General features: G+C 36.3%; 1 protein-coding gene across 2 annotated transcripts; it reads right to left on the bottom strand.

Annotated features, from left to right (window-relative positions):
- Window positions 1–1,141: 1,141 nt before the first annotated feature.
- Window positions 1,142–26,135, bottom strand: LOC144967581 (glycosyltransferase 1 domain-containing protein 1-like). Of its 2 annotated transcripts, XM_078905034.1 has the most exons (11): window positions 25,928–26,109; window positions 15,882–15,971; window positions 15,086–15,234; window positions 13,969–14,074; window positions 13,074–13,165; window positions 8,993–9,193; window positions 8,447–8,496; window positions 7,160–7,206; window positions 6,739–6,859; window positions 4,209–4,307; window positions 1,142–3,384 (listed from the first exon to the last, which is right to left on the bottom strand). In XM_078905034.1, exons 2-11 carry the CDS (start codon window positions 15,956–15,958, stop codon window positions 3,235–3,237), a joined length of 1,092 nt encoding a protein of 363 aa, XP_078761160.1. In that variant the 5' UTR covers window positions 15,959–15,971; window positions 25,928–26,109; the 3' UTR covers window positions 1,142–3,234. The 2 variants fall into 2 exon arrangements, with proteins under 2 accessions (XP_078761160.1, XP_078761161.1); XM_078905035.1 differs by lacking the exon at window positions 15,882–15,971 and having other exon boundaries at window positions 25,928–26,135.
- Between the last annotated feature and the right edge of the window lie 34 nt (window positions 26,136–26,169).

Raw genomic sequence — 26,169 nt, 5'->3', positions numbered from 1 at the left:
CCAGGATATGATAGTAAATTGTCTATCAAAAGTGAGTAGTTTTCTTAGTGGGGGTGGGAGTCAACAGACTTTGGCATCTTTTTGAGTGTTTTGGCATTTTTTGAGTCTTCCCCTGGCATTTTGTTGAAAAATAATCTGGCAACCCTGCGCTGCTGGGGAAGTAGTAGGCTATGGCGCGAGACCATAGGACCGTGGTCCTTGCAAGGACCGCCCCGCACTAGTTGAAAGGTGATAAGAAGTGAGGACCGCCGCCGATCTTCCCCTAAGGGACCGGTCTTCGGTTCACAGCTAAAAGACCGTCGGACCGCGGTCTAGACCGGTCTTCAGCGCGGCACTACTCAAATGGTTACATTATACACTAAAAATAACAAATTAATATAATAATACATAACAGAGAGATGATTTACAAGGAAAAAAATATCATCTCTCAAAACAATAACTATGCATTTGACTGTTTCCCTCCCAGCCAAGACTCCAACCTGGGCCAGAACAAAACCAAGTAACCTCATTCCAAGACAAAGACAGAAAGCATGTTGGACAACAGATATAAGGGGATAGAAGACACAGTATGGACCTCCCTGCCCGCTATGGGAGAATAAGAAACGGGTGTAGATTCCAAAAGCACACTATCAAAGTACTTAGTTTGAGATCACTAAAAGTCTCATCCAGACACAAGCACAGGTCCCCGCTAAGAGGAATACACTCAAATGTTTTACAAACCATACATAATATAAAGAAACATAATGCAATGCATAACAGAGAGATGATTTACAAGGAAAAAAATATCATCTCCCAAAACTCTAACTAAACATTTGACTGTTTCCCTCCCAGCCAGGGTTTCCGGCCAGGGCCTGGACAAAACCAAGTAATTTCATTCTAAGACAAAGATAGAAAGCATGTTGGAAAACAGATATAGGTGAGTAGAAGACACAGTAAGTACCTCCCTGCCCACTATGGGAGGTAAGGAACCCCACCCAGGCTTATGAATTTGATGCCATTTGAAAAGGACAAATAATATAGAGAGGTAGAAGAGATTAGTATATGGACAGATGAAGAATATGTTTACATGAAGCTTATTTATTTTGTTAAATTAACTACCATGGGATCCCATTCATTTAGTTATAGGGTTTGTTTGGTTGTGTTTTTTTTTCTGTATTTTTATAAATCTTCTACAACTTTTGAGGCTTTTAGATCATTTCAATGCCTGTAAAAAGACTATAGAAGTTTAGAAAAAGCAATTTAGACACTGGAAATACTTCAAATAGAAAACAGGAGTAGATCCCGATATAAAAAATGTGGTCATAGTAAGTTCACAAATTTCAACGTAAAATTAGTATAAATAGATAGTGATTATTGTAAAATAAAATTCAGGTGGCTTTACAGTAAAATTTAACAATAAAATTCTCAAATCTAACTCGAATTACTGTCAATTCTGGTAATCTCTGAAAAAACGCGTTTTTGGCAAGTAAACTTGTCCTTCAAATGGGGATCCCTCAGCTTGTCACATACTCTCAAACCAGGAACTTCAAAGAAGCCTTCAGTAGTGAGGTTCCAGGTTCGAGAGATTTAGACAGGATGAGGGTCATTCTAATCGATCATTATTTGAATGACAAATTTTCTGACCAATATTTTAGAAATATTTATTTCATGGGTATAGATTCAGATTCTTTACTCTTTAGTTCATATAATATATGCTTGATCGTGTTGAAATGAACCAAATTGACAAAACAACCACAGAATACAAAATACATCAACAGGTGTATATATAAATAAATATATATTTGTAAAAGGAAGATCTGTATAATTTGAACGAAACGTAAATTGTCAACAATTTTAATGATCATTAATAATATATTTCAGATAATTAGATGATTACTAATGAGTTTTTGGCTTGCAGATTTGATAGTCTTATAGAGCACTTCGTGAAATATTTATATAAAAGCAGAGTAAAAATAAATATTCTACATAATTTGAAAACAAAGTTCAATCACATCCAATAGTAACAACAACAGCAACAAAATTACAATAATAATAGGTTAGGCAACAGACAAATGTAAAATACAGATCTAAGCATGATAAAATAAAAATTAGACTCAACCATCTTCCATGGAATGTTGACATGTAAAAAGTTATTCCAAAACACCAAAGAGCTTATAAACTGTATAAGAATCATTTATAAAGCTACTCCAAAACACCTGAGAGGTTCAAAACTGTATAGGAATCATTAATAAAAACAATCTTATGAAATCACAAAAATCTAAATGAGGTGTGTGATGAAAAAGTTTTTTTCATCGATTAACCCCCCCCCCCCCCCCACACACACACAATTACCAAAAAAATAGCTAAAAAAATTAAATAATAAATGTGTAAAATCAAATTATAAAGAGAAAAAGGGGATCCTGATAACCCAGTTGGTAGAGCACTCGCTTCACAAGCAAAGGGACAGAGATCGATCCTGGTACAGTCTAGATTTTTTCTGACCTCCCCGTCCATCAAGCAGTGAATGGGTAGCTGAGCCTGTTAGATTTGGTGGAAAGTACTTTGCGATAGACTAGTGTCCTATCCAAAGGATAGCAAGCAATTGGTATTGTCTGTTTCACGCTATAGAAACCAGGATAAACTCCGGTCCCATGGGCCCAATGGCTCTGAAGGACTACAATCTTTTTTTATGAGGAGAAAAATTCATGATATAATTTTAAAATCAAAATGAATGATTTTGATATTTATCAGAGAATCATTCATTAAAGTCTGGTAAATGTATCCAACAATAAACCTTGGATCAAGTTTTAATAGATTAAAAAAAATGAGTTACCAAATCAAAACGGAGTCATGATTTTCTCCACAATAATGTGGTCTTTGTAAAATATCTTATTTTGAGGTGTGAAACATAAAACAAAGTCGTGAATGTGATCGATAGTGATCGATACCAACAACCTCACTTAATATCAATAGTATTAAATCATGAACAAATTGATTTACAATAATATCATTCATTTCATTTAATCCTTTCCATTCCTTGTGGAACATAGGGCTTCAACAGTACATCTCCACCGCATTCTGTTCTTTGCCTTCTTCTTCATCTCTCCCCAGGACATTCCAGCCAACTTCACCTCTTCCTCACACGTTTTCTTTGGCCTCCCAACCTTCCTCTTGTCCAGTACTTCTAACCACAATATTATCATAAATGCATTTTTAAAAAAATCAATTAAATGCTCACACACTTCAAGTAGATTGTCAATCTAGGCATTGCTTGACTGTATGAGCATATGCCAATCTTTCATTATCTAAGCTGTGATTTTCGATGACAAAATCTTTAGCATTTTTCACCAATCTTGAAGTCTCCTTTGGGTTGTCAATGAGCCATTCCGCTTTTTTAGCAAAAGTCTAAAAATAAGTGTAAAAGTATAAATAAACATGTTAAGAAAAAAACAAAACAATTAAAGTTTCAAAGAATCTATCTATCAGACGATCCTTTTCTGTCATGAGACCCCGTTTAGGGAATTCTATGCCCACTGTTAATTCTTTTAAATCTAAACTACAACATTTCCTTTTAACATCTGCCAATTTTTAAACATAGACATATTATATGTGTTTATAACTATTTGTGAATATTCAATTATGTGTGTGTGGGGAAATGTGTGTATTTTTGTGGTCAATGTTACATGTGGGGCTGTGTGCGCTAACTTAATGCACATGTTTGTGTAAGTGTGTGTGTGTGTGTTTGTGTTTATGTCTGTAAGCGTGTGTGTATGTGCACATTAAGAAATGTGTGTAAAGTGCATGAGCATGATATGAATTTTGAAAATTGTGCTATACAATCGTATCTAGTATTTTTATTATTATTATGATTATTATCAACATAATTTCACATCTCTACTACTCCTAGTAAAATTGATAAACAGTGGACTGTAAAAGGTAGTATACAAAAATGACTGTACCTGCTTCTAAAAAAGAACAAAATACCCAACATGGAACGTTTAGGGCTTAGATTGAATCAGTATTATATGTGAAAAGTCTGCACATGTCAGGTGTAAAAAACAAGACAAATAATGATTTTTAAAAATATATATATATTTAAAAAAATAAATAAATAAATAAAAAAATTAATTAATTATTATTTAAAAATAAAAAAAAAGCAAAAAAGACAAAAAAACCAAAAAAAAAACCCCAAACAAAACAAAAATAGCTATAGTCCAATAGCAGAATACCTGAGGCGACGTGAAGAGAAGTCCTGTTTTCTCATCTACGACAATGGATCTATTTCCCAAATTGTCTCTGGCTAAAACAGGAACCTCCAGCATCATAGCCTGATGAGAAAATGAAACAGAATAAACTTCTTTACAGGCGTGATATATTTATAGGACTGAGAAGCCGCCATGTAGAGACCAAGGAATGGAAATTATTTTATCATGCTTTTTTCTGACAGAGCTCATTGAGATAAATGAACTACAAAGATCTCTGCATCCTCTTGCGATTCAAAAACTCTATAAAGATCCCTAAAATAAGACTTAAAGCCAGATAGAAAAGCTTTGCTTGGTCCCGTCCCGGAATCTAGAATAAATCAACATCCCTGGAAACGTTTAAAAAGAAATTGAAGACTCATCTTTTTCGGTCATGATTTGGTGAGCTCCTTCTCTAATATGTATATGCCCGCCTCATCCACCTGTATTACAGTGTGTATGTTTGTGTGTGTGTGTGTGTGTGTGTGTGTGTTTTTGTGTCCTGAGTGTGTGTTTAAGTGTTTGTGTGTGCATTCATGTTGTGTAAGGATGAAATCAAATGCATAAGTCATTGCAATAGTGTCCATTACCTTTATCACTTTCATAGCAATGTAGCAAGCCCATAGCCTGCATAATATAACAGGATACGTTGTGCTCAACAAATGTACATTATTATTATCTTTACAAATACCATATATAAGTATCCCACCATGACCCATTGCCACAAAGAGCAATGTGTAATGATATCAAGTTTACATTGTGAAATCATATTGCAGATAATCAAATTTACCTAAAATGAATCAATTGTTTTAGGAAATAGTGTAATTGAAACTGCTAAGGTTGTTCGAAATTTGGGTGTATTTATTGATTCAGATTTGTCTTTTACAAGCCAAGTAAATCAGATCGTTAGGTTAATGTACATGGAAATGAGATTTTTTTGTTTGTTTGTTGCTTTAGGTCTCTTCCAACACAATTGAGGTTATATGAGAGACCGCTGAAACAAAAAAACAAGCAATCTAACAAAAATAGTACAAATGTAAATCAAAATCATAACCTAAAGATATCATAAGCTAAATTATAAATAACCAAGAACAAACAGGCAGAAGATTTACAGATAAAAAAAATATCCCCTGTCAAAAATACAATCACAAACCAAAGAAGCAGGATAGGCTAGTAAAGAGAAGAAGAAATGACATCACTATCGGATCGTATACCCATGCGAACATCATAGGTATATGATTCAAGGGTGATGCTCCCATCTAACCACCCGCTGGAAATGAGAAGAATACGTAGAATTAGACATCTCACTCATTACATGAGACATCTCTGCCTTGTTAGTTAATTCTCTAATACTGTCAAAGCTAGATTATTGTAATTCTCTCCTCCCTTCTATAAATAAAGACAAAATAAAATCCCTTCAGATAGCCAGGAACGATGCTGCTGGGCATATTTATAGAAAGAGGAGAAATCAACCTGCATCGGGTTTGCTAAGAGAACACTGGCTTCCCGTTGAGAAACTTATAGAATATAAGGTCTGTACTATTGTTTTTAAATCACTGCACTCTGATTGTCATGGATACATTAATAACATGCTTAAATTCTACGTCCCATCCAGAAATTTGAGATCAAAGTCTGATAATCACATACTCATGAAGCCAAAAATGACTTGCAATATTGGCGAGCATATGTTTGAATATTCAGCAACCCTGATCTGAAACTCCCTTCCAAGATATATCATAGACAGTAATAATGCAGATTTCTTTAAAAAACATAAAACGTTTCTTTTTAATATGTAGCACTGTAGAATTATATTGCTTTGATTCACAATGCATGTTTGAGTGGTTGTATGTTTGAGTGGAAAGTAGCCACGTTACTGTTAAGCGCTTTGAGATTGTTGATATACAGGGTAAGGTGCTATATAAAAACCATATATTATAATATTATTATTCTTATTATATGGCAGGTGACGAGTGGTATCATTAAAATATCTTTTTTTTAAATGTTGTCCAATCAGAAATAGGGAAATCAAAATTGTTTTGGGATTTAATAAAAAAAACAGATTTTTTTCGTATTTTTGTGTTTTCGAATCCAAACTTGACAGCTCCAGAAACAATTGGAATAATGTCCGGAATTCCTTAAGGCAAGAGTGCAAGAACTTTAAATTGTAACCCTTTTTTCCCATGCACTGAAAAAAACAAAAATAAAATAACACATCTTCATCAAATGCAATGATTGCAATGCTGGCATGGTATCTACAAGAGAAATGTTCTAATATCTAACAGTCATATTCCGTAAGGCAAGAGTGCAAGAAATTAAAATTCTAACTCTTTTTTTTTATCATGCACAGAAAGAACAAAAATAAAATAACACCCATCTTTAGCAATTGGCCTGATTGCAATACTGGCATAATATATAACTATAATAGAGATATTCTTATTCTTATATTTCACTCTCATATCGCAAGATCACAAAGTCAAAGTGGCTTACATGAGATGGAATCATACTTTAACAACCTCACCTCTAATATAGCAAGACACATTCCTTCATTGTCCGATGAATTCACCAAAGCAAAAGAATCTTTTATGACTGCATGGGCTTCAGAAATCGAGACACCAGGAATAAATAAAACTCCCTGTTTCCTGAAATTAAATTATATTAACTTGTCTATTTGTAGATAAACTTTACAACATAGACGGTCATCATCATTATCACTACTACTACTATAACCACCACCAATTACAATATTATCATTGTTTTTAAAAATTACTATTATTATTAACATTATCAGCAATAATTTGGTTAATAATCATCACTTGTATCACGGAAAATAATTAATTCGTTTATATCCATAAAGTCAATAAAATAAACAACAAAATGACTTTTTTTTTGGGGTGGGGGTTCAATTCATCAATAACTAAAACAATTAACATTATCAGTACCTGTGAATAACTGGCAAAAACTGCTTGTCTGCATACGATTTGTCCAACTGAATGGGTAACAATAATAGAATGAAAATGAAAATGACATATTGTGATTGAAATATTTTAAACCAAAACTATCAAAATATGAACATTTATATAGTGCATATCAACAGATTAACCATGTTCAATAAGCTTCATGATGCTCCATTTATTTCTTCCAGCAGGGCATAAGGGAAATGTTTCCATTTTATACAGAACCGGATAAGCATCTACTGACACTTACAATATCCATCACTACTTACAGCCATGTACTCATTCACATGAGAATTCAGTGGAGAAATATATGAAGAGTGCGTTACCTAACAGACACAATGACATGACTAGAATTTCCATGATCACTGTCATACTACAGCTCTCACACCAAACAAAATTTAGCAACATGTTTGCAAATGGAATCAAGGTCGTCCTACTCTATGTAAGTGCAAGAGAAGTGATTTTGAAGAAATTTAAAAAAACAAAACAGAGTGGCTTCTGCAATTATGCTTGTCATGTGTTTAGATCACATGATTATTCCAGCCAAGTTATGTATTGTGGTTAGTCACTGTTGGTGTTTAATATAAACTAAAATACAATAATTTTACAACTCATAGCGCTTGCACAGTTAGAGTCAGGCGTCTTATTTTTTCTACCTTTTTTTAATGTCATCATTTATTAATGAGTATAAATAAATTTATCCCTACAACAAGCAAAATTAAGGGACAATTTGAAGAATTATATTTTTTCATTACTGAAGTCCAGGAGCGGATTAAAATCTTTTTTTTAAAATTGGTTACATGAAATTTCACTCTCAATAATCTGTCTTTAGGGGTTCCAATAGCTTAGTTGGTAGAGCACTTGCTTCAAATGTAAAGGTATTGGGATCGATCCTGGGTGAAATTGAGATTTTTTTTTTTTTGGACCCCCCTTGTAAACCCAGCAGTGATTGGGTAGCTGGGTCTGGTAGATCTGGTGGAGAGTACTTTGTGATAGACTAGCATCCTATCAAAAGCGTACCAAGGAAATGTTATTGTCCATTTAAAGCTATAGAAACTGGGATTAGCTCCAGCTCCATGGGCGCATGGCTCTAAAGGACTACATAACCGTTGATAGTCTTCACTAATTCCTAATAACTTATTAAGCTGCAAAAGAAGAAAGATTGATGTACCTCTTTTGTTCTATTTTTCGTTTTGCTTTGTTTCTTTTTTCTTTGGATGGGGGTTGAGGGTGTGGGGGTGGAGTGGAAGGGGAGGGGGGTTGATCACTTACCACTTGTCCTACAACTAGAAGGAAAATCCTTTCATCTCTCTCGTGCCATTCTGTGTAGTAATGATAAAGGTGATTTGATGAGTTGCTGTAAATAATTTAATGTATTCAAAGAGAAGAAATAAAAACGTATATCTTGAACTTCAACAAAAATATATATTTGAAGTTTTCTCAAATTTGACCATGAGACCAAAAAAGCCAGTTGATACACTAAATTTCTACCAGTATAAATAGTAAACAAAGCTTGTCAAATGTATTATGAATGTCCAAATATAACCATAAAAGTGAAACATTAAGGACTAGTTTTCTGTTCTTTCTTAAGGTGTTCCTTTTTTTATTTTGCAGATTAATGATCCCACATCTTATGTTAAAATGCTTATTTAAAACTAAACGATATATTTGCTTTGCATCAGTTAGCCATATTGAAAAATTTAAAACAACGCATTAATAGTTTTCAATCTCTTAATATGCCCATATGAAACTATCTAAAAATCAAACAAGGATGACTGAACATGAAAAATTTGCTGTAGATACAAGACAAAACATTACCTTGAAATGTCTCAACTAAATATAGTGGATTTTTGACAGGCCTTATACCGGCAATTAAGGTAAAAATTATGGGTTTGATCTCGCTGTCGCCGTGGTTGTCTTGGAATACCATGGTAAGCTTGGTGTTATTATAGGTGTCAAGTAAACATTTCTTGATGATGCTATCGTCAATCTTCATTGATAACTCATAAATTTCAATGCCTTAGGAAGTAAAAAAAAAGATTATAATAATAGATGACATTTCTATAGCACACCATCAGTACCAAGTACTGCTTGGATTGCTTTACATTCCTATACATAAGCATTCCCACTCAGACAAACGAACACAAATAGGTACAAGCACACACTTGACACATACACAACATATATATATGCACTCACACTGTGCAAAGCATGTGACCCGCCATCTCAAAACGTGAGATGAATCAGACCATTAAATGTGAATTTAGAATTAAAAATGTAAGAAATTACAAAATTTGAGTGTTTTGCAATGTAATAAATTATTTTTATTCTTCACCATACCAAGAAGAAGACTTGTCAACCAACCTCAACCATGTGAAATGATTTATCATATTTTTCCCAATATCTATGATCATTTTCTCATATTCTTTTTTGAAAATTCATACTTTCAACATGTTCAAAAATCCAAAATATCAAAATTTAACATTAACCGAATTTATGCAGACATTTCAAGCTAGTAGAGGGCAGAACATCCTGCTATTCCTATGACAATCATTTGCCTGGTTACTGAGATTCTAATCTAGGAGGAGACGATTTTTAATGACCTTCAACTCTTCCACTTTTATCTTTTCCCCCCTTTTTTGTTACAAAATCGACTTTTTGCATTCGGCATATTTTAGTCAATATAACCACATTATCATATATTAGACCTCAAAGCGTATTAAAGTAAGAGAAATCAAAATGGCTGGCAAGCCCGCAAATAGAAATTATCCCCACGTTTTCTATGTGTGACTATAAATTCAAATTCTAGCATCTAGATCCACCTGACATAAAACCACTTTGAGACAGTGGATCACATATAAAACAATCCTTAAATTACTGATGACATTAAGACTACGTTACTGTAAAAACAAAATGATGTAAATTCCATTTATAACTTTTAATTATTTTAAACACTTCATGACGAAACAAAAGATGATGAAAGATACTCATAAAAGGTCTTAAAATGTCAGAAATAAAGCTATTATTTAAATGTAATTCAGAAAAATGAGTGGAGCAGGCACTAATGTTGGTAACAACAAGATATGAAGTGAGTAGAAAAGTGCCAGAAGACAATAGAGAATAAAATTTTTTTTCCCGACTTTGGGTTTGAAACGAATATTTTTGTGTTCGTGGATAGCTCACACGGTAGAGCCACGCTCTCACCTGCCAGGCGGAGTTGTCGTACCAATAAGGTCGCAGGTTCAAACCCCACCACCGCCGCGGAAAAAAAATTTTATTCTCTATTGTCTTCTGGCACTTTTCTACTCACTTCATATCTTGTTGTTACCAACATTAGTGCCTGCTCCACTCATTTTTCTGAATTAAAAATTCACCCCATACACCGGAGCATACTCAATGTCTCAATCGTTTCTATGTTATATGTTTGTGATGAGAATATTGGCTATTAAGCTTAACTGCTGGTCAAAATTACTTCGCGATGGTGGTGAACGAATCGGCGATCTCAAGAAGTGGGTGAGAGAGGGATCTAGAAATGACTTTGGGTTTGAAACGAATATTTTTGTGTTCGTGGATAGCTCACACGGTAGAGCCACGCTCTCACCTGCCAGGCGGAGTTGTCGTACCAATAAGGTCGCAGGTTCAAACCCCACCACCGCCGCGAAAAAAAATTTTATTCTCTATTGTCTTCTGGCACTTTTCTACTCACTTCATATCTTGTTGTTACCAACATTAGTGCCTGCTCCACTCATTTTTCTGAATTAAAAATTCACCCCATACACCGGAGCATACTCAATGTCTCAATCGTTTCTATGTTATATGTTTGTGATGAGAATATTGGCTATTAAGCTTAACTGCTGGTCAAAATTACTTCGCGATGGTGGTGAACGAATCGGCGATCTCAAGAAGTGGGTGAGAGAGGGATCTAGAAATGACTTTGGGTTTGAAACGAATATTTTTGTGTTCGTGGATAGCTCACACGGTAGAGCCACGCTCTCACCTGCCAGGCGGAGTTGTCGTACCAATAAGGTCGCAGGTTCAAACCCCACCACCGCCGCGAAAAAAAATTTTATTCTCTATTGTCTTCTGGCACTTTTCTACTCACTTCATATCTTGTTGTTACCAACATTAGTGCCTGCTCCACTCATTTTTCTGAATTAAAAATTCACCCCATACACCGGAGCATACTCAATGTCTCAATCGTTTCTATGTTATATGTTTGTGATGAGAATATTGGCTATTAAGCTTAACTGCTGGTCAAAATTACTTCGCGATGGTGGTGAACGAATCGGCGATCTCAAGAAGTGGGTGAGAGAGGGATCTAGAAATGACTTTGGGTTTGAAACGAATATTTTTGTGTTCGTGGATAGCTCACACGGTAGAGCCACGCTCTCACCTGCCAGGCGGAGTTGTCGTACCAATAAGGTCGCAGGTTCAAACCCCACCACCGCCGCGGAAAAAAAATTTTATTCTCTATTGTCTTCTGGCACTTTTCTACTCACTTCATATCTTGTTGTTACCAACATTAGTGCCTGCTCCACTCATTTTTCTGAATTAAAAATTCACCCCATACACCGGAGCATACTCAATGTCTCAATCGTTTCTATGTTATATGTTTGTGATGAGAATATTGGCTATTAAGCTTAACTGCTGGTCAAAATTACTTCGCGATGGTGGTGAACGAATCGGCGATCTCAAGAAGTGGGTGAGAGAGGGATCTAGAAATGACTTTGGGTTTGAAACGAATATTTTTGTGTTCGTGGATAGCTCACACGGTAGAGCCACGCTCTCACCTGCCAGGCGGAGTTGTCGTACCAATAAGGTCGCAGGTTCAAACCCCACCACCGCCGCGAAAAAAAATTTTATTCTCTATTGTCTTCTGGCACTTTTCTACTCACTTCATATCTTGTTGTTACCAACATTAGTGCCTGCTCCACTCATTTTTCTGAATTAAAAATTCACCCCATACACCGGAGCATACTCAATGTCTCAATCGTTTCTATGTTATATGTTTGTGATGAGAATATTGGCTATTAAGCTTAACTGCTGGTCAAAATTACTTCGCGATGGTGGTGAACGAATCGGCGATCTCAAGAAGTGGGTGAGAGAGGGATCTAGAAATGACTTTGGGTTTGAAACGAATATTTTTGTGTTCGTGGATAGCTCACACGGTAGAGCCACGCTCTCACCTGCCAGGCGGAGTTGTCGTACCAATAAGGTCGCAGGTTCAAACCCCACCACCGCCGCGAAAAAAATTTTTATTCTCTATTGTCTTCTGGCACTTTTCTACTCACTTCGTATTTAAATGTAAGAGAGTTGTTTTTTTTTAAAGATCTTATTCTTCCCAAAATTCATTTTTTTAAATTTCTTCAAATCCAGTATCATCCATGGGTGAATCCAGATCAATGCAAGAGGATGAAAAGACAATATGTATTGTGAAACTTTTCCTAGGGCAGGGAATGGAAACCTAATTTTTTTCTCTGGTAAAAATTATGATAATGAGTTAAGAATCAAAATATTGAGTGATGAGGAAAACATTAGAATAGCAGTTCTGCCATTCTCTTTAAAAAAAAAAAAATCCAAAAAGTGTTGGCGAAAAAACTCATCCTTCAAAGTTCAATGTATTAAAATGATCCTCATCTTGTCAAAAACTCTCAAACCTGGAACTTCAAGGAGTGGCAAGATGAGGGTCATTTTAATCAATCAATATTTGAAGGGCTGGTTTTTTAAAACCAAAATTTTTTAAATGTATTTTTCTTTTAGAGTATGCAGAGTTGTAGTCCTTGACTGAGAGTTTAGATTCAAACTGTATTATTTTTCCAACAGTATCAACCATATACATAGCACTTCAGTAAAACCCAGAGCAAGCTAAGGGTCAATTTTCAAACATATATTTAATCACCTTGTGGTATGACTTTGATTCGACCAATGTCAAGATTTGGCCAAAGGTCTCTAGCTTTCATTCCTAGCTCTGAGCTAAAGCAGATGACAAATCTGAGAGAAAAAAAACATAATCAGATAATGAATGAATGTCTTTATTAGATGTAAAAAAAAATAATTTTTTAAACAGTAAGACATCTATAGTTAGTATTTATTGATTTACCACAATGATTCCCTTAGTTTCTTATCATTTGGCTGGATAGAAAATACTTCAAAAAGGAAAAAAACACACAAAATAATAAGGATATGTTACATACTACCACAAAAAAGTAGTCCAGAGCTATCAGACCCATTGAGTCGGTTTATCCCAGTTTATATAGCATGAAACAGACAGCATCATGAAGCGAGTGCTTTACCAACTAAATTATCGGGACCCATGTGATCATAAAACCCATTTAATAATTGTATAATAACAATGGAAATCAGATCTCAAAATTACATGTCTATAGAGATCCCCCCCCCCCCCCCCCCTATAAAAGAAAAAAAAATCTCTTTTTAAAAATTGTCAATATTGTCAGTCGCTGTCTGCATCAGAATATCCTCATTATGATGTTTTGAAATAATTTTTTTCTTCTTAATTTGAATAAACAAATCCATTCAGAATTCTAAAAAAGACTTGATATTTCTTTAACTGAAAACTTTGTTTGTCTTGCCCTCAACCCAAGGGTTCGTTTGGCCTTATGTGATAATAATGGTGAGTGATGATGATAATGATGAAGTTAATGAGGACAAGAATATGCATGATAAGCACGATGATGATGTTAATGATGATGATGGGGAGGAGAAGGAGGAGAAGAAAGAGGAGGACAAAGACAAGAAAGAGAAGGAGGTGATGGTGCTGGCACTGAACAAATTACCTTGCATCCATGACAACGTCAGACATTTTCTTCAACTTGTCTGGATCCTCTGCCAATACATTGACATCCGTTCCACCAATGATGAGGATAAATGGAAGTCTTGATTCTGTGGAGTCAACCAAAGAGAACATTAATGAGGTTTGTTTTACAGAAGCAACACTGGATGCATGAGCCATTCTGGGTGTTCCATTTTTAGTTTGAGGTTGCATTTTAGTATTGGCCCATTTAATGTTAAATTTATTAGTCAAAACAACAAAGAAATAAATGCCCCATAAAACTGATTTAGACCTTGAGCCGCTGCAACAGAAAAGAAAGTGCGACAAAGAGTGAATATTTTACTAAGGCCTAAATGACCAACAGAAAGTACCTCTCTGTAGTATTCAACAAAACAAGAGGAAGCAATCCAAGTTTATGGTTCCCCAATCAAGAGTTGACGATAACTTGCACACTTTCAAACCACCAATTTTGAGGCAGTGGAATAGTTTCATATTCCCAATGAAAGGACAAATACTAAAAGTCTGTGAAATTTTCAAAATTTGAAGTTATAGACGAATAACTAGGAAGAAGAGGAAAAAGGTAAAGGTAAACAAAAAGGCAAAAAATGAGAGCAAATATATCTAGAGAATATAAGAGGGAAAAAAAGTCATCTTAAAAAAATGGTATCCTGCATATTGTTGCACCCGATTTTTTCGTTCTCATGATTTTTTAAAGTTAAATAAAATGTTAACCAGCATACATCGTCTTCAGTTTTGATATCATATTTATATGTAAACATCACTTTCCAACATAAAGGTATTATGACCTTCATGAATTTTGTAGATTAATTGGTTTGAAGAGGCAGTTTATAAAACCTACAGTGAATACATTAATTTTTTTTAAAACACTGAATTTCATTGATATTATTCGTCTCTTAATGATTTCGATCATTGTCAATCAAAGTGGCCAATAGACTTAATTAAATGATTTTGTTTTGAATTTAATTTTATTCAAAATAATTTTAGAAGATGAACAAAATAATTTTGTCTAAATTTAGTTTTGTCTCTGAAATTTATAATTTCTTATAAAAGTAACAAGGGAAGATATAAATATATAATTATTATGAACGAAAGTGATATACCTTTCATGAAAACCCCTGTCTTGTAAGCATGGATACCTATAAGCATCTGAATGTTCTCAGCCTTGGCTTTGTGAATGAATGTTTGCTGGTTCGGGAAAGCCATGGGAGATGTCAACTCACATCTGTATCCATGGCTCACAATGTGACTACTGCAAAAAATAAAAGATATATTTCAATCTATTAAGAGATCAGCTCAATCGCTTATGTCTGCATCCATCAATTGAAAACTGGTTTAAGAGAAATTCAAGGGACTAATTTATCTGTTTACATCTAGACTTATTTTGGTTATGCATTGCTACTGAATATGACAAAGTCACAATAACTCTTTCATGCACCGTGACAAACATTGAACACCAAAGGATGAGGATGACAACATAAGAATATGCTCCATTTTTTATTTTGAAAATATCAAAGTGACAAATTAGGGAGCAGGCACTGGTGCAAGGTAAAAATCTGAAAAGGTGTGTATGAGACAGAGCCAGATATAGTACTGAGAAAAACACAAGGAAAAATAAATCCAAAAAAATCCAGCCTGCCTTGACTGGGAATCGAACCTCAAACTTCCTGATTAGACATGCTGCCATTACACCAACGGGATGATTTAATGCTTCTATTCTTCCACAAGAGTACACATTTCGTGTGAACTCTTTCCTGTATCTTAACAAACAAACATTGAACATATGAGGAGGAAGACATACAAGTAGCTCCAATTTTGATAACATCAAAGTGACAAATTAAGACCACTGGACCTTTAACATATGCTCCCCACCTATGGCTAGCACAAGCATTATATTACCTTATTCTAGAGAGAGTCACTAAATTTCCTCCATGGAGATCCAGGTTTGGTGACAGCAACAAAATCTTCCCATCCATCTTTTCTGCACGACTGTGAATGAATGTGGGAAAATCAAGCACATGAGCTTTTCATTCATTCACTCAAAAAATAAAGGCATATATAAGAAAAAACCCCCGTGTGGTGTCCGGGGTCCCTCAACCGAGAGGGTCAAGAATAGCCCAACGCCAAGCCAGCGTGTCGTAAAAGGCGACAAATGGTGTGTGATTCCCCCATCTTTGAGTCACCTGGTCCTCCAGGTTGGGGGTTGGCAAAGGGTTAACACCCCTTTCCGTTAAACTCAAACCGTTACAGAAACACAGACAGACAAACCAAATCCTTTTTTTTAGCTTGGGCGACCGAAGAGTTTCTGGAATTACAGAATTTATGAAGGACAACAGACAAAGCCGAAAGGACTCTGCTGACCCGATGACGTCTTCGCCAAACAAGCAGCTTCGAATTGCGTCGTGGAACGTTCGCACCATGTATGAAGCAGGAAAAAGCTCTCAAGTTGTGACTGAGATGAGAAAATACAGGCTGCATATACTTGGAGTAAGCGAAACCCACTGGATACAATCCGGACAGAAACACCTCAAGTCTGGGGAGAAGATTTTATATTCAGGGAGAGGGGACGGGATTCATACACAGGGAGTAGGAATAATTCTAAGCAAGTTTGCCCAGAAGTCACTGAGAGGATGGGAACAATGCGGAGAAAGGATCATCATGGCGTCCTTTACAACACGGAGTAAGAAGATCAGCATGAACATTGTACAGATCTATGCCCCAACAAATGATGCAACAGATGAGGACAAAGATACATTTTATGGTCTGCTACAACAAGTCATTGACAAGTTGCCAAGGAAAGACATCAACATATTGATGGGAGATGCTAATGCAAAAGTGGGACAGGATAACGTAGGCTATGAAGGTATCATGGGACGTCATGGCATGGGAGAAATGAATGATAATGGTGAGAGATTTGCAAATTTCTGTGCATTCAACAGTTTGGTGATTGGAGGATCAGTGTTCCCCCATAAGAGGATCCACAAAGCAACTTGGGTCTCACCAGATGGTATGACAGAGAATCAGATTGATCATTTTTGTATCTCTCGTAGATTCAGACGTTCATTGGAAGATGTGACTGTACGGAGAGGGGCAGATGTTGGATCAGACCACCACCTGCTATTGGCAAAGCTTAAGCTCCGACTCAGAAAACACGGGGCCAGATCACATACAAGAAGAAAATTCGAGGTGAATGCACTTGATGGGGAAAAGAATGAGGAATTCAAACTACAGTTGAGTAATAGATTCCAACCTCTTACTGAGCTCGAGGAGGACATAGATGTAGAGTCACATTGGGCAAAGATCAAGGAAGTCTACATAACAACTTGCCACGAGGTATTGGGGGTAAAGAAATCGGAACATAAAGAATGGATAAGTCCAACCACCTTGGACCTTATTGAAAAGAGGAGAACAAGGAAGGAACAAGTGAATGCAAGCCGAACAAGGGCTTCAAGACTGGATGCACAAGAGCAGTATCGAGCCATAGCTAAGGAAGTCAAAAGATCTGTGAAGAAAGACAAGGAAGCATTCATGAACAGACTTGCAGAGAAAGCAGAAGCAGCAGCGACTGGAGGACACATGAGGATCCTTTATCAAACTACCAAGACACTTGCTGGAAAATATGGGAAACCAGAGGTACCAGTCAAAGACAAAGATGGGAAAACTATTTTTGGAAAAGAGGCTCAATCTGAACGATGGAGGGAACATTTCAACTGCCTTCTGAACAGACCACCACCAGACAACCAGCCAGAAATTTTGCCTGCAAGAAATGAGCTACCAATTAGCTGTGATCCACCATCGATAGCAGAGATTGTGGGTGCCATTAATAAGATGAAAAGGGGGAAAGCTGCTGGACCAGACCAGATTCCACCGGAGGCTCTAAAAGTTGATGCGGAAAGAAATGCTGAGGCCCTGCACCCACTATTTGAGAGAATCTGGAATGACGGGATATTCCCAAAGGATTGGAAGGAAGGACATCTTATCAAGCTTCCAAAGAAAGGGGACCTCAGTAATTGTAATAATTACTGAGGCATCACTCTTCTTTCTATCCCAGGAAAGGTTTTCAACCGTATTATTTTAGAGAGAATTAAGAATGCAACAGATGCTAAACTGCGGGACGAACAGGCAGGTTTTCGGAAAAACCGTTCAACCACCGACCAGATTGCCTCTCTGCGAGTCATAGTGGAACAGTCTATAGAATGGAACTCTCCTCTTATTGTCAACTTTCTGGATTACGAGAAGGCTTTCGACAGTATTGACAGAGCAACATTGTGGAAAATTCTGACACATTATGGACTCCCTGAAAAGATAGTAAACCTCATTAAGGAAATGTATCAACAAGATATGAAGTGAGTAGAAAAGTGCCAGAAGACAATAGAGAATAAAAAATTTTTTCGCGGCGGTGGTGGGGTTTGAACCTGCGACCTTATTGGTACGACAACTCCGCCTGGCAGGTGAGAGCGTGGCTCTACCGTGTGAGCTATCCACGAACACAAAAATATTCGTTTCAAACCCAAAGTCATTTCTAGATCCCTCTCTCACCCACTTCTTGAGATCGCCGATTCGTTCACCACCATCGCGAAGTAATTTTGACCAGCAGTTAAGCTTAATAGCCAATATTCTCATCACAAACATATAACATAGAAACGATTGAGACATGGAGTATGCTCCGGTGTATGGGGTGAATTTTTTAATTCAGAAAAGTGAGTGGAGCAGGCACTTATGTTGGTAACAACAAGATATGAAGTGAGTAGAAAAGTGCCAGAAGACAATAGAGAATAAAAAATTTTTTCGCGGCGGTGGTGGGGTTTTAACCTGCGACCTTATTGGTACGACAACTCCGCCTGGCAGGTGAGAGCGTGGCTCTACCGTGTGAGCTATCCACGAACACAAAAATATTCGTTTCAAACCCAAAGTCATTTCTAGATCCCTCTCTCACCCACTTCTTGAGATCGCCGATTCGTTCACCACCATCGCGAAGTAATTTTGACCAGCAGTTAAGCTTAATAGCCAATATTCTCATCACAAACATATAACATAGAAACGATTGAGACATGGAGTATGCTCCGGTGTATGGGGTGAATTTTTTAATTCAGAAAAGTGAGTGGAGCAGGTACTTATGTTGGTAACAACAAGATATGAAGTGAGTAGAAAAGTGCCAGAAGACAATAGAGAATAAAAATTTTTTTTAGCTCACACGGTAGAGCCACGCTCTCACCTGCCAGGCGGAGTTGTCGTACCAATAAGGTCGCAGGTTCAAACCCCACCACCGCCGCGAAAAAATTTTTTATTCTCTATTGTCTTCTGGCACTTTTCTACTCACTTCATATCTTGTTGTTACCAACATAAGTGCCTGCTCCACTCACTTTTCTGAATTAAAAAATTCACCCCATACACCGGAGCATACTCCATGTCTCAATCGTTTCTATGTTATATGTTTGTGATGAGAATATTGGCTATTAAGCTTAACTGCTGGTCAAAATTACTTCGCGATGGTGGTGAACGAATCGGCGATCTCAAGAAGTGGGTGAGAGAGGGATCTAGAAATGACTTTGGGTTTGAAACGAATATTTTTGTGTTCGTGGATAGCTCACACGGTAGAGCCACGCTCTCACCTGCCAGGCGGAGTTGTCGTACCAATAAGGTCGCAGGTTCAAACCCCACCACCGCCGCGAAAAAATTTTTTATTCTCTATTGTCTTCTGGCACTTTTCTACTCACTTCATATCTTGTTGTTACCAACATAAGTGCCTGCTCCACTCACTTTTCTAAGGAAATGTATGAAGGATCAAGTTGCAGGGTTATACATGAAGATCAGCTTACTGACAGCTTTGAAATTAAGACTGGTGTCAAGCAGGGATGCTTGCTCTCTCCATTCCTGTTCATCCTTGCCATTGATTGGCTAATGAAGGAAACCTCCAAAGGGAGAAGAAATGGGATACAGTGGACCCCCTGGACACAGTTGGATGATCTGGATTTTGCAGATGATCTGGCTCTTTTGTCCCACACCCAGGACCAGATGCAAGCAAAAACCACAATTATAAACAGCCTCTCGGAATCAATTGGTCTAAGAATTCACCCTGCAAAGTCAAAGGTCTTGAGGATAGGTACGCGTCAAAGGGAGCAGATCAAAGTAAAAGATCAGGAACTCGAAGATATAGACACTTTCTGCTATCTCGGAAGTATAATTGACAAGGATGGAGGCACGGAAGCAGAGGTGAAAGCACGAATAGGAAAGGCACAGGCTGCATTCACATCTTTGAACAGAGTTTGGAGAACTAAAGATATCTCCCTTCAACTAAAGCTAAGACTTTTCAACTCAAACGTGAAGTCTGTCCTACTGTATGGATGTGAAACTTGGAACGCATCACAGGCATGTATAAGGAGGGTACAGATTTTCGTAAACAGGTGCATGCGTAAGCTACTCAGAATAAAATGGATGGATAGAATAAAAAATGAAGTATGGAAAAGAACACAGCAGAAACCAGTGGGAGAGGATATAGGAAGAAGACGATGGAGGTGGATTGGACACACGCTTAGAAAGAATGACTCAACTATAACAAAGAAAGTATTGGACTGGAACCCTCAGGGCAGAAGATCAAGGGGAAGGCCACGAGGAACATGGAGAAGAATTAAAGAAGCTGATATACAGAGAAGTGGTAAGACCTGGAATGAGATAAAAAAAGTTGGCTCAGGATAGAGAAGGATGGAAACTGTTTGTCTGTGGCCTATACCCTGACCCAGGGTGAAAAAGGCAATGATGATGATAAGAAAAAATATGAAATAAAAATCAGGCGATGTGAGTTTTTATAAATATTTATTTCTTTTGGTTTTAAGGGTTTTAAGACGTTTGCGACACTTTTAGCGGTGGTCCTTTCTGTGACAAAAAAAAAAGGAAGATGATAGGGGGTAAACACACACAAAAAAAGTAAGACAAAGGGGACTGGTTCAAATAGAAACTAAAGATTCCAGGAATGTGCCTATTTTGATATTACCTAAAAGTCCCATCCAGCCACAAGCAAAAGTTACTATAGTCCGTTCCAAGTCCTGTGCACACGGAATATCGCAAATTCCTCCAAAGTTATGAAATGTGGTGCCATGATTTTTTTGCATGTGGGCTTATTAGTGACATTATGAATTTTGAATACCAAACAGTTTCCCCACAATCACAATGCCGAATTCCTTTGATCTTTTCATTGTTTACAATAAAATATGACTCAAACTGAAAATGTTTACAGTAATGGTGTGTTGATTATCTTTCTCGTGGGGAAAATATTCACAACAAAGTTACATTCAGTGGCGTAGCTTAGCAAATAATTTTGGGTTGTTTCAAATATTGTAACAATAGATATCATTTAAATAGTACTTAGCTGTGTTGAAAATAACAGCCCACAGCGTGTATTATTTATCTCTTCCTGGGTGGATAACTGACACAAGCAGCTCGATAGGTGCTTATATGTTTTTTTTTGACAAAGACATTGATATAAAAAACAAATTCCTCCAAATTTTTACGCCCGTCTTCGATAGGGCAAGGAGAAATGCCTTTCACAAAGACATAATCCAGAGGCTCCTACCCCAATAACCCCAAAGAGGAATCATAGTACATAAAAAGCGGAATTTGAGACCAAAAAGCGGAATCAACTTACTAATATTAACTACGACATGATTTTCTGCAGATAATGTCATAGACAATCCAAAGTCCTCAAATGATACAATATAAAATGTCTACAAAACTGCAAATTGTTTAAAGACTGTAGACCAATTAAGCGGAATGATTCCGCGAAAAGCGGAAGGGTAGGAGCCTCTGCATAATCTCTGACCAACTGTTGAGCAAGACAACCTATAAAGGTTGTACAAGACATCTCACAAAAACCACTGGTCACCCATCGAGCATGGTTCATGTTTTCCATTCTTGAATTATGTTCACTGAGGAGGAGGAGGGGGCGGGGGGAAGGGTGCTTGGAATGTAATAATGTGAAATGTCACTGAAATTAAACTTCTTAAATACCAGATTCCATGTATGTTTTGTATAGTATAATCTTTTAAAGGAACTGCAATTTTCAAATACATGAGGTGCATAATTAAAATGACGTAATAATTAATTTGACCTCTCCACTCTGAGTTCCTGGTTGTGAGCATCTATTAACAGCATTGCTATTCCATGCATGCCATGAAAAAGAATTCTGCGCTTCGCTTCACTCGAGAAATACTTGAAAATTTTCCCTAGTGTGACAAATTTGCATGTTTAATCCATATTGTTATTATTTTTTTTTATGAATGTAGGAATCACAACAGGAAGCTACGTCTCTGGCTTTCAACTATTAAAATGTAACAATTGTTTATGTCAAGTGTGTAAAAAGTGTACAAATTGCCGAGTCATTTTGAATTCAGGGTCGCAATGTTAGTGAGTAGTGCACATAAATCTCATGAAAAGTAAACCCCTTGTCAAGCCTGTGGTGAGCTCAGTGATCGTAATCATAACAGAATTCACTGTGTATAATAACATCATAATAATAATAATAATAATAATAATAATAATAATAATAATAATAATAATAATAATAATAATAATAATAATAATAATAATAGTAATAATAATACTTTATTGCATCCCAAAAACGAATTTTTTTTGTACAGACGTGTTATAATTTACACAATAAGATAAAAATATAATGGAAAAATGATGTAAATATAAAAAAGGATCAGTTCCACAAACAGAGCCGCACTTTATATGAACAATTTCAACACTGTAATATAGTTTAAACTGTCACTATAAATTGAAAATTGAAAAGATTGCAAAACAATAAATTAATAAATTAATATTTACATTATTTGAAAGTAAAAGAGGGAAATTATATAAATTGATTATTGCTTGTTGTTTTAAGCCTAATACTGGATGACAGAAAAGATTTTCCGTGTCTCTCTGTTTTTGTAGAAATAGAGAAAGGGCGACCACTCCTTCCTGACAAAATAACTGATGGTCTTAGTGGATGATTCTGGTCATTTAATATTTTAGTTATTTTACTCATACAAAATTTCTTGTATAAAAGATTTACATTGTCAACATCATTTATATAGCATTTAATGGATTTTTAAATATTTGAATTTATTTTGTTCCTTTCCACAGCTAAGCAATTGCCTCCCCAAGCTGTTATACAAAATGAAAAGACATATTCGATTACTGCTAATTTAAACTCATCCTAGACCCTTCGTTTTTTATGTACTGTAAAGAAGAAAAATCCCAAGGTATGGTACTGTAACTAATAAAAAAAAAAAAATTTGCTTAATGTCACTACCAATTCTAGTGATTGAGCCAATTATAATTAAAAACCATCATAAGGTTGTGAAGATATCCACATCAACGCGTGGGCACGAGTTGTGGAATGGACTATAAGAACAATTTATTAAAAACTAAAAATCATAATAGCACAAAGAGAGAAATGATTTACACGGGGAAAAAAAAGCATCTCTTGAAAAAAGAATTACACATTTGACTGTTTCCCTCACGCCAACCAGGACCAGGAAAAAAACCTGAGCAATCTCAATCCAGAACGAAGACAGAGAGCAGTTTTCCTGTATTTTTCTTCTGCTTTGTCTGGCACTGTTTCATACACATATTTCAGACATTTGTGGGATTAGAGGTGATTTTCAGTCATGGGAACAGCTTGGTTGACAATAAGTAAGACATGTGTGTAAATGAAACCCATTTATAATCCATTGATAATGGCATTTTGTTAAAAAGGAGGAGAACTTATTGGTCCATCGGTCAACCTCAAACTGAATCCAAAATGACAAATCATACCATATCTGGGCGATATAATTTAATATATTACTACTATTATTACTATTATAATAATGTAAGAGGGCGAAGTGGCTGAGTGGTTAACATTATACTGTGACACGGGAGGTCCCGAGTTCAATGACTGATTCATGCATGTTCGTTTTTTTTCCTTTAGCAAGTTTAACAAACCCCAATTTGTTCACTTTGGACAACATCAACAGAGGTGATTCCTGTTGACATCAGACATTTATTTGATGTATTATCTATATTCTTCCATGGAATTCCTAGGCAACAACATCTAACAATGCTGCAATGAGAGGCGCAATTATTTCATCTTTTTTTCCTAATGAAACAAAATTTCAATCTTTCAGTCATTCACAAAAATAATACAAACGTTTCATTGCCCTGGGGGTTCCAGTAGCTCAGGGGGTCCTGGTATCTCAGTTGGAGAGCACTTGCTTCACATACAAAGGGACCAAGATCGATCCCAGGTGTAGTTGAGATTTTTTCCTGACCCCTCTGTCCACCGGCAGTAAATGGGTAGCTGGGTTTGTTAGATCTGGTGGAAAGTACTTTGCAATAGACTAGCATCCTATCCAAACAGTAGCAAGCAATTACTCTTGTCCGTTTCACACTATAGAAACCAGGATAAACTCCGGCTCCATGGGTCCTACGACTCTGAGGGACAACTTTTTTTTTCATTGCCCTCCCTTAAAATGTTCCATCACAGCAGTGAAACATTGAAGGGAAACCACTTTTTAACTCACTCAACCATAAAGATTTTTGCTACTTTTCAAAATTAGAAAAAAGTTGTATTGAAAATGAGCATGTATAGATAGTTTTATTTAACTACCATTAACATGCAAAAACTAAAAACATTAGCTTTGATACTACGCCTATAATTTGTCTCATAAAAATGTAATAAATTGGCATGGGGTGAAAGTAACCCTGGTAAACTATGGATATAGTCGGTGTTAGGGTTGAGTGAGTTGATTGAGAGAGAGAGAGAGAGAGAGAGAGAGAGAGAGAGAGAGAGAGAGAGAGAGAGAGAGAGAGAGAGAGAGAGAGAGAGAGAGAGAAAAGAAGAAGAAGAAGAAGAAGAAGAAGAAGAAGAAGAAGAAGAAGAAGAAGAAGAAGAGAGAATTAGGGAGAGACACAAAGACTTAGAGGAAGGAGGAGAGGAGAAAGAGAGAAATGCTATATACAATATGAGAGAAACAGGTCTGTATACAATGTATTGATAGGAGAGAGTAGACAGAGTGACTTGAGTTCTTTTAAAAGGATATGGATAAATCAGTAATCAGTGTAAAACTTCAACATTTTCACCGTTGTACTTTAATCGATGTGGGATGCCTGTGTGTATTGTGATTGAGTAACTTTTGTTCTGATGACTCTATAATATTCACACATCTAGGCCTATACCTGGCTTATTATTATAACTTCGCTAAAGTTGGATGGTCTATGTGACTATTTGCGTTGTCGGATAATGTCAGAATCATATTGCAATAATATGAAGCATACACAGCAACATGAAACGTTTGTGTAAATGAAAATTTGGGTTTCCAAATATCCAACATCACAATTGGTCTTTCTAATCAGCTTGATCAGTGGGTATGGTGGCAACTTTCATATTCAGTCATTGGACAGTAAAAATACTGTGACCGATGACTCAGTTCGACTGAAACCCGAACACAAGATCGGTGCCATTGATAATAGACTAGAATTTCTCACAAGGAAAGACATGCTTTGCTCACTTCAGCTTTAAGAAAGGCGAGTTTTGTAGCAAACACTTGGTGCGAACCTCTTTCTGTTTATAAATGGTCATAGACGGTAACCACTTGCTGTTATTTCCTCCAGATTTTGATCATTGTTTATTATTTTTTTGACACATGATTGAAAAATACGTGGCATTGTAAGTTGATATTGTACAACTTCAGAGAGATTCTGTTTAAGTTTATTCTGTCAATAAGTCAAAACATTGTGATCATTGTGAAAATGATAAGAGCTCACAAACTGAAAGTCAAGCTGACTCGGCAAGTTGGTGTGTAATCTATTATGAAGTGGCTTTGGTACACTATTTAAAGAATAAAATTCTCATCCATTCATTCAATCGTGTAAAATCACAATTCAATAAGTGTAACAGTCAGTCAGTAACAGCTCATACTCACAGATGGATTGATTTGGCGCAGGCGTAGGACTCTAATGTTAGGTTTTGTTTGTAATGAGTGGCTAGGTAAGCCAAATGAACAAATCATCATGTAAGTTCGTTAACGAGTGTTTTATTTCCTATGGAACAATAGAAAACAAACAAAACAACAACGTCCCGAGGAACGTTTTTCCCTCACACTTCAAAACACAAGACACACCTTGGTACCCAAGTGCCCTTGAATTGAGAAAGCTGATTGGTTGA

This window comes from Berghia stephanieae, chromosome 3, assembly GCF_034508935.2.
Source record: "Berghia stephanieae isolate SIO BIC M18660-M18661 chromosome 3, UCSD_Bste_1.3, whole genome shotgun sequence".
Lineage (NCBI taxonomy): Eukaryota > Metazoa > Mollusca > Gastropoda > Nudibranchia > Aeolidiidae > Berghia > Berghia stephanieae.
This window is presented reverse-complemented; position numbering and strand designations above follow the sequence as displayed.